The 16,421-nt window shown below is 40.8% G+C and overlaps 1 protein-coding gene across 3 annotated transcripts in view; it reads right to left on the reverse strand.

The window, feature by feature from the left end:
* LOC137642535 (general transcription factor 3C polypeptide 3) overlaps positions 1-16,421 on the reverse strand; it is a 139,986-nt gene that overhangs the window by 18,556 nt on the left and 105,009 nt on the right. For 2 of the 3 annotated variants that reach the window (XM_068375169.1, XM_068375168.1), the window contains exons 11-13: positions 15,467-15,639; positions 13,744-13,949; positions 9,419-9,647 (exon numbers count right to left, since the gene is read on the reverse strand). In XM_068375169.1, coding sequence (XP_068231270.1) covers positions 9,419-9,647; positions 13,744-13,949; positions 15,467-15,639 — 608 coding nt within the window. Of the gene's footprint in view, positions 1-9,418; positions 9,652-13,743; positions 13,950-15,466; positions 15,640-16,421 lie in introns of all 3 variants that reach the window. The other variant, XM_068375170.1, reaches the window with a different exon arrangement.

Here is a 16,421-nt window from a genome sequence, read left to right on the forward strand (position 1 = left end):
TACATATGAAGTAGGGTGTCAAGTATCGCAAAATAGCAGCAAAATACTGAAGTTTACTTTAAACACAAAAAACATTTGTCGAAAAGAAAGTAGAGTGGTACCTCAGCTTATAAGTTTAATTTGTTCAGGGAAAGAGCTTGCAACCAAAAATGCATGTAAACCAAAAAAAGTTCCTCTCTACAGAAATATGATATTTTAATTATAAAATAAATTTTTGAATATACTTACCCGGTGAATATATAATAGCTGCAACTCTGCGGCTCGACAGACAACATACTCAAAAAACTCGCGAGCGATCGCTATGCAGGTTGCGGGTGTGCCCACCAGCGCCAACTGTCGGCCAGATACCATTCTTGTATGTAAACAAAACCTTCAATTCTTCTCGTCCCGCTGCGTCTCTATTGGGGAGGAAGGGAGGGTCATTTAATTTATATATTCACCGGGTAAGTATATTCAAAAATTTATTTTATAATTAAAATATCATTTTTAAATATTTAACTTAGCCGGTGAATATATAATAGCTGATTCACACCCAAGGAGGAGGGTAGAGACCAGAGTTAATTATGTTTACAGCATATAAGCTAAGAGTTTTTTCATTTTGACAGTTATCAATATAACAAAACCAAAATAAATAGGTACCTGGTAAGGAAGTCGACTTAGACGATTACTCTGCCTTGTAAGTCTGTCTTCCTCACGGAGCCCAGCGATCCTCTTAGGATGCTGACAGACTCCCAGGAGCTGAAGTATCAAGGGCTGCAACCCATACAACAGGACCTCATCAAACCCCTAATCTGGGCGCTCTTAAGAAATGACTTTGACCACCCGCCAAATCAACCAGGATGCGAAAGGCTTCTTAGCCTTCCGAACAACCCATAATAACAATATTAAAAACATTTCAAGAGACAGATTAAAAGGATATGGAATTAGGGAAGTGTAGTGGTTGAACCCTCACCCACTACTGCACTCGCTGCTACGAATGGACCCAGTGTGTAGCAGTTCTCGTAAAGAGTCTGGACATCTTTCAAATAAAATGACGCGAACACTGACTTGCTTCTCCAAAAGGTCGCGTCCATGATACTTTGCAGAGATCTATTTTGCTTGAAGGCCACGGAAGTTGCTACAGCTCTAATCTCGTGCGTCTTAACCTTAAGCAAAGATCGGTCTTCCTCACTCAAGTGTGAATGAGCTTCTCGTATTAACAATCTGATAAAATATAACAAAGCATTCTTTGACATAGGTAAGGATGGTTTCTTAACCGAACACCATAACGCTTCAGATTTACCTCGTAAAGGCTTGGTACGAGCTAAATAGAACTTAAGAGCTCTAACAGGGCATAATACTCTCTCTAATTCGTTGCCTACGATCTCTGATAAGCTAGGAATATCAAAAGATTTAGGCCAAGGACAAGAAGGCAGTTCATTCTTGGCTAGGAAACCAAGTTGAAGAGAACAAGTGGCTTTTTCTGTCGAAAAACCGATGTTCTTGCTGAAGGCATGAAGCTCACTGACTCTTTTAGCCGAGGCCAAGCACACCAGGAAAAGAGTCTTAAGAGTGAGAACCTTCAGGGAGGCTGAATGTAAAGGCTCAAACCTGTCTGACATGAGGAATCTTAGGACCACGTCTAAATTCCACCCAGGTGTAGCCAAACGACGTTCCTTAGAGGTCTCAAAAGACTTAAGGAGATCTTGTAGATCTTTATTGTTGGAAAGATCTAAGACTCTATGCCGAAAGACCGAAGCCAACATGCTCCTGTAGCCCTTGATCGTGGGAGCTGAAAGGGAGCGAACTCTTCTCAGGTATAAGAGAAAATCAGCGATTTGGGCTACAGAGGTACTGGACGAGGATACAGATACTGACTTGCACCAGTCTCGGAAGATTTCCCACTTCGATTGGTAAACTCTAATGGTAGAAGCTCTCCTCGCTCTTGCAATCGCACTGGCTGCCTCCTTCGAAAAGCCTCTAGCTCTCGAGAGTCTTTCGATAGTCTGAAGGCAGTCAGACGAAGAGCGTGGAGGCCTTGGTGTACCTTCTTTACGTGTGGCTGACGTAATAGGTCTACTCTTAAGAGGAAGACTTCTTGGAAAGTCTACCAGCCATCGAAGTACCTCGGTGAACCATTCTCTCGCGGGCCAGAGGGGAGCAACTAACGTCAACCTTGTCCCTTCGTGAGAGGCGAATTTCTGCAGTACCTTGTTGACAATCTTGAATGGTGGGAATGCGTATAGATCTAGGTGAGACCAATCTAGGAGAAAGGCATATAGTCTATATGTATTGCTGCTGGGTCTGGGACTGGAGAGCAATAGATTGGAAGCCTCTTGGTCATCGAGGTTGCAAAGAGGTCTATGGTGGGTTGACCCCAAGTCGCCCAAAGCCTCTTGCACACATCCTTGTGGAGGGTCCATTCGGTTGGAATTACCTGACCTTTCCGACTGAGACAATCTGCTAGAACGTTCAAGTCGCCCTGGATAAACCTCGTTACTAGGGAGATGCCTCGATCTCTTGACCAGATGAGCAGGTCCCTTGCGATCTCGTACAGTGTCAGTGAGTGGGTACCTCCTTGTTTGGAAATGTACGCCAAGGCTGTGGTGTTGTTCTAGTTGACCTCCACCACTTTGTCTCGAAGGAGACTCTCGAAGCTCATCAAGGCCAGGTGAACTGCCAAAAGCTCCTTGCCGTTGATATGCATGCTCCTCTGACTTGAGGTCCACAGACCTGAACATTCCCGACCGTCCAGTGTCGCACCCCAACCCAAATCCGATGCGTCTGAGAAGAGAACGTGGTTTGGTTTCTGAACTGCTAGGGGAAGTCCCTCTCGTAGACTGATATTGTCTTTCCACCAATTCAGGCAAGTCTTTACTGTTTCGGAAATCGGGATCGAGACCGCCTCTAGCGTCTTGTCCTTTTTCCAGTGAAAAGCTAGATGGAATTATAGAGGTCGGAGGTGTAGCCTTCCTAGCGATACAAACTGCTCCAGGGATGATAGAGTTCCTACTACACTCATCCAATTCCTGACTGAGCAACGTTCTCTCTTCAACATCCTTTGGATTGCGAGCAGGGCTTGATCTATTCTGGGGGCCGACGGAAAAGCCCGAAAAACTGGACTACGAATCTCCATCCCTAAATACAGAATAGTTTGGGATGGGATCAGCTGGGACTTTTCCAAGTTGACCAGAAGTCCCAATTCCTTGGTCAGATCTAAAGTCCAATTGAGATCCTTCAGACAGCGATGACTGGACGAGGCTCTGAGAAGCCAGTCGTCCAAATAAAGGGAGGCTCGGATACCCGATAAATGGAGGAATTTTGCCACATTCCTCATAAGCCTCGTAAACACGAGAGGAGCAGGACTTAGGCCAAAGCACAGGGCCCGAAACTGGTATACCACATTGTCGAACACAAATCTCAGAAAAGGTTGGGAATCTGAGTGAATGGGGATGTGGAAGTAAGCGTCTCTTAGGTCGAGAGAGACCATCCAGTCTCCCTTTCTGACCGCTGCTAAGACTGACTTCGTGGTCTCCATGGTGAACTTTGCCTTTGTGACAAAGACATTCAGAGCACTGACGTCTAGCACCGGTCTCCAACCTCCTGTCTTCTTCGGTACTAGGAAGAGACGGTTGTAAAACCCCGGTGATTGAAGGTCCGAGACTTTGACCACCGCTCCCTTCTCTAGCAAAAGAGACACTTCTAGTTTCAGGGCTTGTCTCTTTGCTTCCTCTCGGTACCTGGGAGAGAGATCGATGGGGGACGTCGCTAGAGGAGGTTTGCGTACAAATGGGATTTTGTACCCCTCTCTGAGCAACCTCACAGACTGTTGATCTGCGCCTCTCTTCTCCCAGGCTTGCCAGAAGTTCTTGAGTCTGGCACCTACTGCTGTCTGAAGCTGCGGGCAGTCAGACTCTGCCACGCGAGGACTTGGCTCCTTTCCTCTTTCCTCTCTTCCCTTCGGCACGAGTACTTCCCCTGCTGGGGGCTCTGCCACGAAAGGGCGGAATAAACCTGGACGCTGGAGTGTCTATCCTAGGTCTAGCAGACAAGGCAGACGAAGGGGTCCCTTTGCGAGCCGAGGACGCAACCAAGTCATGGGTGTCCTTCTGCACTAGAGACAACGCTATTTCCTTAACTAAAAGTTCAGGAAACAAGAACTTAGACAAAGGGGCAAAGAGTAGCTCAGATCGTTGACAGGGCGTCACTCCTGCTGACAGAAAAGAGCACAGAGACTCTCGTTTCTTTAGGACTCCTGACGTAAACGAGGAGGAGAGCTCATTGGATCCATCGCGGATGGTATTATCCATGCAGGACATAATGAGTAAGGAGACATCTCTATCGGCTGATGAGATTTTCCTACTCAAGGCTCCCAAACACCAGTCAAGGAAGTTGAAAACTTCAAAAGCCCTAAAGATGCCTTTAAGTAGATGGTCCAGGTCTGAGGATGACCAACTAATCTTCGAGCGTCTCATGGCTAGGCGGCGGGGAGAGTCTACAAGACTTGAGAAGTCGCCCTGGGCAGAGGCAGGAACTCCCAAGCCGAGAACTTCTCCCGTGGCATACCAGACGCTCGATCTAGATGAGAGTTTAGATGGGGGGAAGGCAAAGGCCGTCTTCCCTAAACTCCTCTTGGTTTCCAACCAATCGCCTAACAGCCGTAAAGCTCTCTTGGATGAGCGAGAGAGAACGAGTTTTGTAAAGGCTGGCATGGCAGCAGGTACGCCTAAAACAAACTCAGACGGCGGCGAACGAGGAGCCACAGAGACAAAGTGTTCAGGGAACAACCCTTTAAAAATGAGCATGACTTTTTTAAAGTCCATAGATGGCGGAACTGCTCTAGGCTCATCAATATCTGAAGGATGATCCTCAGGCTGAGGGTCAGCAACGTCCTCATCCGAAAGTTCCTCATCGGATAACTGATGAGAAACAAGCAAAGGGGTTGACAATGCTTGACACGCAGCGTCCGCCCGCACTGGTGCATAAGTGGCGGAGCAGGACGCAGCGTCCTGAAACTGCTGAACAGTCTGGGAACTGTCAACAACAACAGGTGCGTGAGGACGCACAGCGTCCACCCGAGACTGCTTAGACTGCCTAGGTTGTGCAGTCAAAACAACTCTAGGTTGCGGAGGTTGACGCACCGCGTCAAAACAAGTCAACTCTGATGGTTGGCGAACGTCCTGAACGTCACCAGGCGCATCAGCGAGTTGCCTAACGTCCACATGCGGCTGAAAATCCACACGAGACCGCATCGGGTGTGGTACAACCCCAACTGGTTGACGTGAGATGGCTACACCAACGTCAACAGGACGCACAACAGAACGCTTGGGTGGCTGAAGGCCAGGATCTCCATGAGATAAACGGCTAGGTTCAACGGAAACCTTCTCTGCGTTGTAGTCTTCCATAAGGGACGCAAGCTTAGACTGCATGTCCTGCAGTATAACCCATTTAGGGTCTACGGAAACGGGTGCGGTAACAGACGGGGTTAGCGTCTGAGACGGCACAACTTTGCCTTGCTTAGGCGGCGAGCAGTCATCCGATGACAGCAACGGGTCCGAACTGTCCCAATGGCTACATCCAGGACGTTGGACCTGTCCTGAAGGGACCGACTTGCGTTTCAGAGGCCTAGAAACCTTGCTCCATGGTTTCTTGCGTGAAACGCCTTCGGAAGACGAGGTAAAAATGGGCTCTCTCGTCTTATGGTAGGGGCGATCTTGACGAGATACGCCTGATACCATAGAGGGAACGTCTGTTCGCTGATCAAGGCCTCTCGAACCCATAAGTCGTACGACATTGCTTCTCCCCTGGGCTTGGGAGCTTGCAAGAGGTCCCGGACTAGGTGAACGACAGGCACGAACAGACGAACCCTCGGTCGCAACACTGTTCACAACACTTTGCGCACTAATCACTTTCCCACTTTCCACCGTGGCACTATGGCACTTAAGCTCCTTCACGTCAGCCATGAGTTGATTACGGTCACTTGCTAACGCTTCAACTCTCTCCCCCAAGGCATGAATAGCACGTAACATGTCTTGCATAGACGGTTCCTGAGTGCTAGAAGGGGGGTTAGGAACAACCACTACAGGGGAAGGATTAGGTTCAGGGGCATGTGGAGAGGAAAAATCTACGGACCTAGATGAACTTCTCCTTACCCTATCTCTCTCTAGTCTGCGTGTATACTTAACATATTCGATCCAATCGAATTCCGAAAGGCCCACGCATTCCTCACACCGATCTCCCAATTGACAGGTTTTACCCCGACAATTGGAGCAAACAGTATGAAGGTCGAGAGAAGCCTTTGGAAGACGCCTATTACAGTCCCTAGCATTACACTTTCGAAATCTAGGTACTTGAGAAGGGTCAGCCATTTTGAATTAGTCAAAGAAAATTCCAAAAACAATCCAAGTCATCAACAAATAATCCGATTCAATAAAGAGTTCAAGAGTTTATGTTGAGGAAAAACACCTGTACTGCGAAAGCTCAAACCAAAATAAAGTACTTCACCAAATATGATGGGAAAACTCCAGGTTCTACAGCGAGTATAAATACGTCTTGTCGTCAACGTCGACAGAGAAGAATTGAAGGTTTTGTTTACATACAAGAGTGGTATCTGGCCGACAGTTGGCGCTGGTGGGCACACCCGCAACCTGCATAGCGATCGCTCGCGAGTTTTTTGAGTATGTTGTCTGTCGAGCCGCAGAGTTGCAGCTATTATATATTCACCGGCTAAGTTAAATATTTAAAAATAGGAAATTCACTTTGTGTTCCACATATCCATAAATAAATGTATACACTCTTTTTCAAAAGTTTGTAATGGTAATTATTTAATCACTTATAACCCCTGATATAAAAAAATTACACTAATAATTCACAATGAAAAATAAAAATAACACTGTAGAACAATTTATCTAGCATTTAAATTGGATGAAAAAGTTACTACATGGAAATACTCTCCTGGTCTCATGTGAAGACATGAAGGATGTCCGTATCATTTCTCAAGCTCCCACGATATACCACTTACATGCTGTTGTGGTTCTCAGTTTGACATACTGGAAAGAGATTATTCCAGTATGGAACACCCATTGCGAATGCAACAATCCCGCATGCCAGTGTGCCCATCCAATCGTCTGCCACTGCACATTTTTTAGCTAGTCTTGCCAGCTGACGTAATAACCTGCATGTACAGGCACATCTTTTCTGAACCTCAAATTCTAATTATGATAACACTGCCATTTTTCCATTTTTCTTCTTCAAAAGCTTTTGACCATTTCCTCTTATAAAAAATATATGTAAAGAAGTTACCAAGGACCAATGCCCAGTTTTTGTAGACATGCCTATTTTAAAACTGACTGTACTCACATACACACAAAAGTTAATGCTATACAGTCACTCCCTGCTCTTCAGGAGGGATACATTCCAGAACCCTTTGCAAAAAGCAACATTTTGTAAAGAATGGGGGAATCTATTTTTCACTATTTACGGGTATTTCAAGTCTTCATAAACCCTCCCCACACTTGAACACTTTTCCTACACTCATACCATTTTCTTACATCCAAGAAGACTTTTAGTTATATTGTACAGGATTTTTGCTGTATGTATCAAAAGTGCACTGCTCAATATGGTACACGTGATGTTAGGCTAGCCTAGCCTAGCTCATAGGTACGGGACTGGAGTCCATTTTGCTATACACGTTCACTACCCTACACGTATGGCACAATGCAGAATATTTTAAGGCTACAGGACATGGAGAATTTCTCTAAACTGTTACTATGTAATTCAAAGCAGCAGAAGATGGAGAATTCCTCAAAAATGTTACTACTGTACGCAATTTAAGGCTGTGGGACATGGAACATATCTTTGAAACTCTTTCATTAAAAAAAATTTGCTACATATGTCATCATCATCATCTCCTCCTACGCTTATTGATGCAAAGGGCCTCAGCTAGATTTCACCAGTCTGTATCTTGAACTTTTAAATCAATACTTTTCCATTCTTCATCTCCTACTTCGTTTCATAGCCCAAACACAGTTATACTAAATTCATTCTAAAAACACACATAACAGCACAACTGAAAAAGTCGATTGTATTGTCAACTGATGGAAATAGTATGAAATCAAAGCAGTATAAAGGGGAGCTAAATCCCATGGAGCAGGTTCGCTCCAACAAACCAACTTACCATTCCCTCGCTGGGTGGATCCTGGACGGTATATGGAATGGAGAGAAGGATCTTTTATGTAAATTCTAAAGGTCAAGAAACTCATACTTCACGGATATTAGTAATGTGATCTACAGGTGAGATACATCAAAATAATTATGCTATTACTTTAATGTCTACTTAACTCTACATACAGGTCTAACCTGTAGAGGAGTACCACTTCCAACACAATGTAAAAAGTTCTGATGATTCTTTACTGTATCTCAGTCACTCCAGCCAAATTGTGGCTTTACATTGTGCCATTCATTCGTCCCCTTTAGTCTCTTTTCATTTGGGTGTCTAACTTTGAACATATTTTGTTTTATTTTCAATTCTCATTTCTAAAAAACTCTTTACAGTGGGCCCAATGAGAATCTTGTTACACCCAATTGCAATAATATAATTTCCCTGAGTCTAACACACTGTTCAAGAATATGCACTGTACTTGACAAAAATTCATAACCCTCATGTTAACAGTGAATTAAAAAATGCCCTGCTTGAAACAAGAATATTTGAAGGGATGCTGAGGACAGTATCCAAGGGAAAACACTAGACATCCTCTCCGAGAATGGGATACTATGTCAAGAAAAGTAACTGTCAAAATCATAAAATTAACTATCACAAAGTAAGAAAATAAACTAAGTATTGGATTTACCTCTTATAAATAAATGATTGAAGATAATTTAATGTTGTTGGAGATTAATTACATAGGGTGAAAATCATAACTCATTTTCGATTAATTACATAGGGAGAAAATCATAACTCATTTTCATCTCTTTAGCATATGATTTCTGAAAAGACCTAGGTAATGAATTTTTTTCATTTCCCATAAAATAAATCAGTATCATTTATGAGCCATGTTCCTTACAAACACACTTGATGAAAATTCATGTCCAGACTGCAATATGCTAAAAAGGAGCGGGACCAATTTTAAGTTCAAGTAATCATCAACACCAGCTTGCCTTTCTATCAGCAACTTGTTTAGATGGTTTAATTCACTAGAGTTAGCAATATGATCTACAATCAGGACATACATATTTTGTAAGCAAACTTCTCAACTATTCAGTCACTGGGTCCCAGTTTCTATACTATAAATCTATTTTTCAAAGAACAAAATCTGCTGCAGAGTGTTGATTTGATCTAAGGAAACCTGTTAATGTTGCATGAAGCCAAAAAATAAGTAACACTATTTTTAAAATATTCCAAGTTTTGCATCATTACACATATTTAGGAAACACAACTTACCGAATATGAATGAAATGCCTACGGAACAACAGCTTGGCAGCATTAATGAAGTCGTCTATGAGGTCCTGATCTAAGAGAATTTTACAGCGTTGATACAAAAGTTGAGAATCTAATGGTTCCTTGTCACTTTCTTGATTAAGGATAAGGAGGGCTTCATCCAATTTTCCCAATGACTGCTGAATGGAGGATAGAGTCAGCCGTGCTTCTGCATGTTGAGGAGCTAGTTTGACTACCTGAAAATTAAATGAAATACTGTACTGTATTGAAATTGAATATTAAAAAGCAATTGCAATAAAAAATTATTCTATTTTCCACTCAATTATGTCACATGTCTGGTGCAAATAAAAGCTGCTATATCTTCATTAAATGATGGGTTTGCCATACCTTGATTTAGTTTCAAGTGACATCTCCCCAAGTAATGACTCCTAACATCATCCTGCACTGCACTTTAAAGTACAGTATTTGTGTTAATTTTTAAAAATATTTTATTAGCTTTAAATCTTTGAGCGCCACACAATTTGAAATCTACGTCTTGTGAATATTACACCCTTCAGCGTCATAAAACCTAATTTACGTAGGGTAAAAAAAAAAACTTGGAAATTTTTCGACATGTACGATAGATAGAGGGTATAAGGGGTCTGAGCATGCGTGGGAGTGTTGTGATGCGAGGCAGTATTACTTTGACTCAGCAGAATAACTTGTGGTGGATGTTAGCAGACAGAGAGCTCAGTCTCAGAGATCTCTACCATGGCCACTGCAGAATTTGCAAGGAGTCGCCAAGCTCTGAAGAGCAAGGGATGGACATGGACGAATCCAAATCCCACCGGAGGAATACCCCGAAGAGGGAAACCACATAGGTGAACGCATTCTCTCCCACGAACGGGAAAAGCGACCAACCTCTGTTGCCACTGTCGGCAATTCTGACGTACAACTGCTTCCACTTCACCATTTGCTGCAACAATAGACCCCAAGTATTTAAACTGATCTACTTCCTCAAGTAACTCGCCATTCAACATGACCTTCAACCTAGCACCTCCCTCCCTTCACCTGCATCTCATAACCTTACTTCTACCCACATTAAGCCTCAACTTCCTTCTAACACATACCCTTCCAGACTCTGTCACTAATCAGCCAAGCTTCTCACCTGAGTCTGCAACCAGGACAGTATCATCTGCAAACAACAACTGATTTACCTTCCACTCATGATCACTTTTGTCTATCAGTTTCAATCCTTGACCAAGCACTCGAGCATTAACCTCTCTCAAGTCCATCAACAAACAAATTGAACAACCATGGCAACAGCACACATCCCTGTCTCAGCCCCATTCTCACTGGAAACAACTCGCTCATTTCATTTCCTATCTTAACACATGCTTTACTGCCTATATAGAAACTCATCAGTGCTTGCAACAACGTTCCACCAATTCCATATAACCTCATTACATTCCATACCGCTTCCCTATCAACTCTATCATACCCTTTCTCTATATCAATAAACACAACATACACCTCCTTGACTTTTGGTAAATATTTCTCACATATCTGCCTAACTAAAAATCTGATTCATACATCCCTACCTCTTCTAAAACCACCTTGTCCTTCTAAGATTGCATCCTGTTTTACCCTTAATCCTGTTAATTAGTAACTCAACCATACACTTTTCCAACCACACTCAACAAACTAATACCCTTTGAATTACAACACTTGTGCACATCTCTCTTACCTTTATATAGAGGTACAATACATGCACACACCCAGTCCACTGGTACCATTGACAACATAAAACATATTAAACAATCTCACCAACCATTCAAGTACAGTCACACCCCCTTCCTTCAACATCTCAGCTCTCACACCATCCATACCAGGTGCCTTTCTTACTCTTCCTCTCTTATAATCTCTCTTTCATTCTCATCTCCCATCACTGGCACCTCAACACCTGCAACAGCAATTATATCTGCCTCCCTAATATCCTTAACATTCAGTAATCTTTCAAAATATTCAACCCACCTTTTCCTTGCCTTCTCTCCTTTCAACAACCTTCTATTTCCATCTTTCCCTGTCTCTTCAATTCTCAAACCACCCTTCCTTACTCTCTTCACTTCTTTCCAAAACTTCTTATTCACTTCATATGAACGACCCTATCCCTGACCCCACCTCCAGTCAGCTGCCCTCTTTGCCTAAACTACCTTACACTTTACTTCCAAATTTTTCTCTCTATATCTTCCATACTTCTCTACATTATTACTTTGCAGCCTTTCTTCAAATGACCTCTTTTTCTCTTCCAATTTTATGTTCATTCCTTCACTCCACCATTTACTACCCTTCCTCATGCTGCTGCCTCCAACAATCCTCATGCAAACCACATCACTTGCAGTCCAACAAAATTTTCTTTTACTAACTTCCATTCCTCCTCTAAATTACAAGTGTCATAAGCCACTTCCAATCTTTCTTGATATCATCTTTTTACCTCTGGTTTTACTAACTCTTCAACCTTCATTACCTCCCTTTCACATACCCCACTCTTTTGCTACAACTAATTTTCCTTCAACCAAAATATGATCAGACATACCGTTAACCATATCCCTAAACACGTGCACATCTTTCAATCTTCCAAACATCCTTCTAGTTATCAACACCATAATCCATCAATGCCCTTTCTACCACTCTTTCATTTGCCACTCTTACCCATGTATACTTATTATCTTTCTTTTTGAAAAACTATAACTTTTTACCAGCTCTTGCTCAACACACATATCTAACAGTCTCTCACCACTCTCATTTTCACCTAGTACGCCATACTTCCCAATGACACCTTCTACCTCTCCAGCACCCACTCTAGCATTTAAGTCACTCATCACAGCTACATAATTCAATCTATCCAGTCCTTCTACACAGCTAAATAATTAATTCCAAAATTCATTTTGCTCATCTTCACTTTTCTCACAACCTGGCCCATACGCACTAACAAAAGCCCAACATTCCTTACTCAACCTAACGTTTACCCATATTAACCTAGATGATACCTCCTTTCATTCCCCTTCTTTACCTGTCACCCATTCACTCAGCAATAAAGCCACACCCTCTCTTGCTCTTCCCATTTCAATCCTAGATGCTCACACAAGGCCAATATACTGATCCTTCTATTTCTAAACATACTTTCAATCTCCCACCTTTCACTTTCTATCGTACTACATCCACTCACATTCAGACACCCTAAAACTAGAGTGTGGAGAGCAGTCACTGTCCCCCCAGCTCATCTTCTTTGATATCTCTTAGAAGCAAAATTACAGGAGAGGGGGTTCCCATTCCCCTCGTCCCGTCCCTTTTAGTTGCCTCTTACGATAGGCAATGATACATTAGCACTATTCTTATTGTTGTTATGCCCCTGCGGACACAGTTTGCTTCATAATGGATAAAAAACATGTCCTATATTTTTCTTGGGCAAAATTGGGGGTATACTTACATATTTTTACAATGGACATTTTCATGGAGGCATTTCTAGTATTCAAATATACATAAAAATCTATCAATAAAGTGGGTTCCGGAGGATCATGGGGGGAGTTGCACGTCAGGCTATTATACATATCTGACTAGTAATTATATAAGACATAACTCCAATTTTAATTTTTCCTCTAAAAAAAATCTTTTGCATGAGAGCAAAGTCCTTAAAATTGATTTGATAGTTCAATACTGTATTAGGCCTACATATGAGATAAAAAATTTTCTTAAATAATTGTAACACTGAAATCTGGAGTCTACTTAGGCAAAGATTTTTGACAACTAGACATGCATTGTGTTATGAAAGTTTACCTGAAAAACTATTTACAACTTAAAAATTCTCTTTTCTTTATATGAAGCTTTTTCCTTTCACTTTGAACACAATTGTTAATAGAGTACTGTAATACCACACCCTACGTCATCAATTACTTCCAAGAGTTCGGACGTGAGTCAATTTTTGACGAAGGTTGAATTTTCTCATTATAAAGTGACTTACCGGAATGTTCCCTATATACATACTGACCACAAAACATTATTTACAATCTGCTATCATTAAAAAAACAGATACTTACATTAATAAGCTTTCATGCGAAGTACAGTATTGTACTGTACATAGCAATACTGTACTTAATTGTTATTGTATGACGTGGAGGTCGATGTATAGTCAGAGAAAAATGACAATTTGAATTTTATTTTGGTATTTAATATCTAAAGACAAGCAACATAACGTCAGAACTTCCTGTATTTATGTCAAATCTACGTAAAAACTGGTACAGTACAGTATTACTTTTGAATTAATAATTTTTAAGCAAAATGCAGATAACTAACCTGACCATATGCCTGCGCTGCTTCTTCCATCTGATCTAGAGCAGCAAGACATTCTCCATACTGCAGCCAAACAGCAGCAACATTATACTGTTTTGATGTTATCAAGGGTCGTAATAATGGCAATGCAGCTTCATGATAATCAGCACTCATGTACGCCTCGGCAGTGTCTAAATACAAGTCTCCAAATTCCTCCTCTGACTCACTAAATAAAATAGGATCAAAATAATATAATCAATAACAGATACTGGGCTGTTAGACAGGTCAATTCCAATATGCATAAAACAGATATCAACATAGACATGTACTTTTAAATGGCTGATACTGGGGTATTCTCAGCATACTGTATTTCAGGAAGACGAAAACTTATAATACATGTATGATAATACACTATTGACAAGGGTAATTTGGGTGGTTAATATCTTTCTTGACTTACATCAATTGAAGAAGACCAACTTATGATTCTGGTACTGTATGCTTTTGGACTGCCCTTTTGAGCCCTTATGATATAGATTAGCGGCCTTGAAAATACCTTGCTTGGAGCAGATAGAGGAGAGACCCCAACCATTCAGACAAGGCAAGACAAAGTTTTAGGAGTAGACTATGAAAATGATGATCTTTTTTACTAGATTTCTCTTGGAAGAAAGCAATCGAGGATCTAACTGAAGTGATCAAAATTTTACTAATGGTGAATGGGGGAAGAGTATCAACCGACACTGTAGCATGACAACGACTGCCTATGCTAAAGGATCCAGAACTGGAAAATAGAAACCATCTTGTTCTTGGTAAATGGAACTGATAAAAATGTCCAGATTATGCCTCCTCCAAAGATACCAGATCTACTGGACGACCTATGAGGAGCTGATAGGGGATCACTTGAGTCACTTCTTTTGCTCCCATATAGGACCAAAGAGACCGGCATTTCCAGATAAGAAAAAGAACAAAGCAATTCAATTTTAGTTTGATTTCCTAACCACCAATAGGTAAATTTCTATTTAGAAGGACAAAAGGTTTGTATACTCTTGGGAATAAATAATAGGTTTAAAAGCACATTAATTTGTATTTTTCCTAGCTATAAAAACCTGAGCCAATTAATACCCTGATAAGTAAGATAAACCCTGGTTTACTTATCTACCACTAGCATAAATCAACTACATAGTGTAACATGCAGTTAGGTAATCCTGAGCAGGTACTTAATAATAATATCAGGACTAACTAACCTCAAGCATCAACCTTAGAAACTAAAATCAACCAAAACCAAGAATAAAAATCCCTATATAGCCACTAAATCTAAAGGAAGTCATATGCAGAAGATTCTTACAAAACAATAAGGGAATCTTTGATACTGACATTACCCTTGTGGTAATAACAGGAAAGTGATTGTCTCTTAAGGTAAAAATCTTATCCCATAAATCACCTAAAACAATAAAAATGATCACCAATTACAGAAATAGGTGTACAGTATAAGAAAATTGAATATAGTGCTTAATGACATGAACTGGTTGAAAATATCATCTTTTAAAAATATCTAAAGGTAATCTTTTACAAATCTCTGAGAAGTCTGGAGAGTAGACAAAAGTGCTTCAGCATTAACAATTAAAAAATAAACCATCTTCACGGCTAATAATGCTACTCTTATTCCATTGGAAAACATGTTATGAAGCAGTTTATAACAAATTACACTACCCCTTTACGAGTTTGTTCTTAAAGTTAGAAACTTACTTCATCAATAGTTCTACTAGTGGAGCAGATATTTCAAAGGCTTTCAGGTGTATCAAAGCCACTGTCAATTTTGTTCTAAGGTCGATTAGCAAATCTAGAGGAACATAACATTCAGTAGCTATTTCCAACTGCTCTTCTAATGTGTACTGACGAACACGCTCTTCAGGTAATTCCTGTAAAAAGAAACAATCAGCATAAAATTAAAACAAATCACCTTTTAAATCTAGAATAAAACTTACGGTTGATAAATATCAAACTTACCTGAGCAACTATAAAAATTATGCAAAGCTTGAATACTACTTGGACCTCAAGATTAAAGATATTTATGATGAACTGTAAAGAACAATGTCTTGTGGTCAGGCTTACCATCAGCCTATGATTTCAAAGTATAATAACACATAAGATGAGTTGGGAGCTATCATAGTAACAGCCCAAAAGATTTTTATTTATAGAATACATGCCAAGTATCATTTTCAATAAAAGCAATATGATTTTATGATGTAATGTGTTGCTCACTCAATAAAATTAGCAAATTAGCTAAAGGTAAATTTTTTTAAATGCCACTTTACAATCCAAATAAATCATTTCTACATGTACAATATATCGCAAATTAAAAAGCTGCATGATTAAGAAAAATAAGATAAATGAATATAAAAACAGTTTTGATTATGAAATGAAACAACTCTTGTTCATAGTGCTTTTCTTTTCAAAATTCTAGCATTCTGACATTTTAAATAAAGAAGTAAAATATGACTGTACAATATTTCATACTCCTAGTAAGCTCTTGGTCCACATCATCCTTAGTGGAATAATATTGTAACCACCATAAATAATCATCATCCTCAAGCAAAACAATTAGAGGAGAAAGGTATTCCTATGAGATAAGGCAAGGTCCATCACTACATGACGAAACTGTAAAGGGTGAGGGCGCACACTGCAAGGGACAGCAGCTTGC

This window comes from Palaemon carinicauda, chromosome 6, assembly GCF_036898095.1.
Source record: "Palaemon carinicauda isolate YSFRI2023 chromosome 6, ASM3689809v2, whole genome shotgun sequence".
NCBI classification, from domain to species: domain Eukaryota; kingdom Metazoa; phylum Arthropoda; class Malacostraca; order Decapoda; family Palaemonidae; genus Palaemon; species Palaemon carinicauda.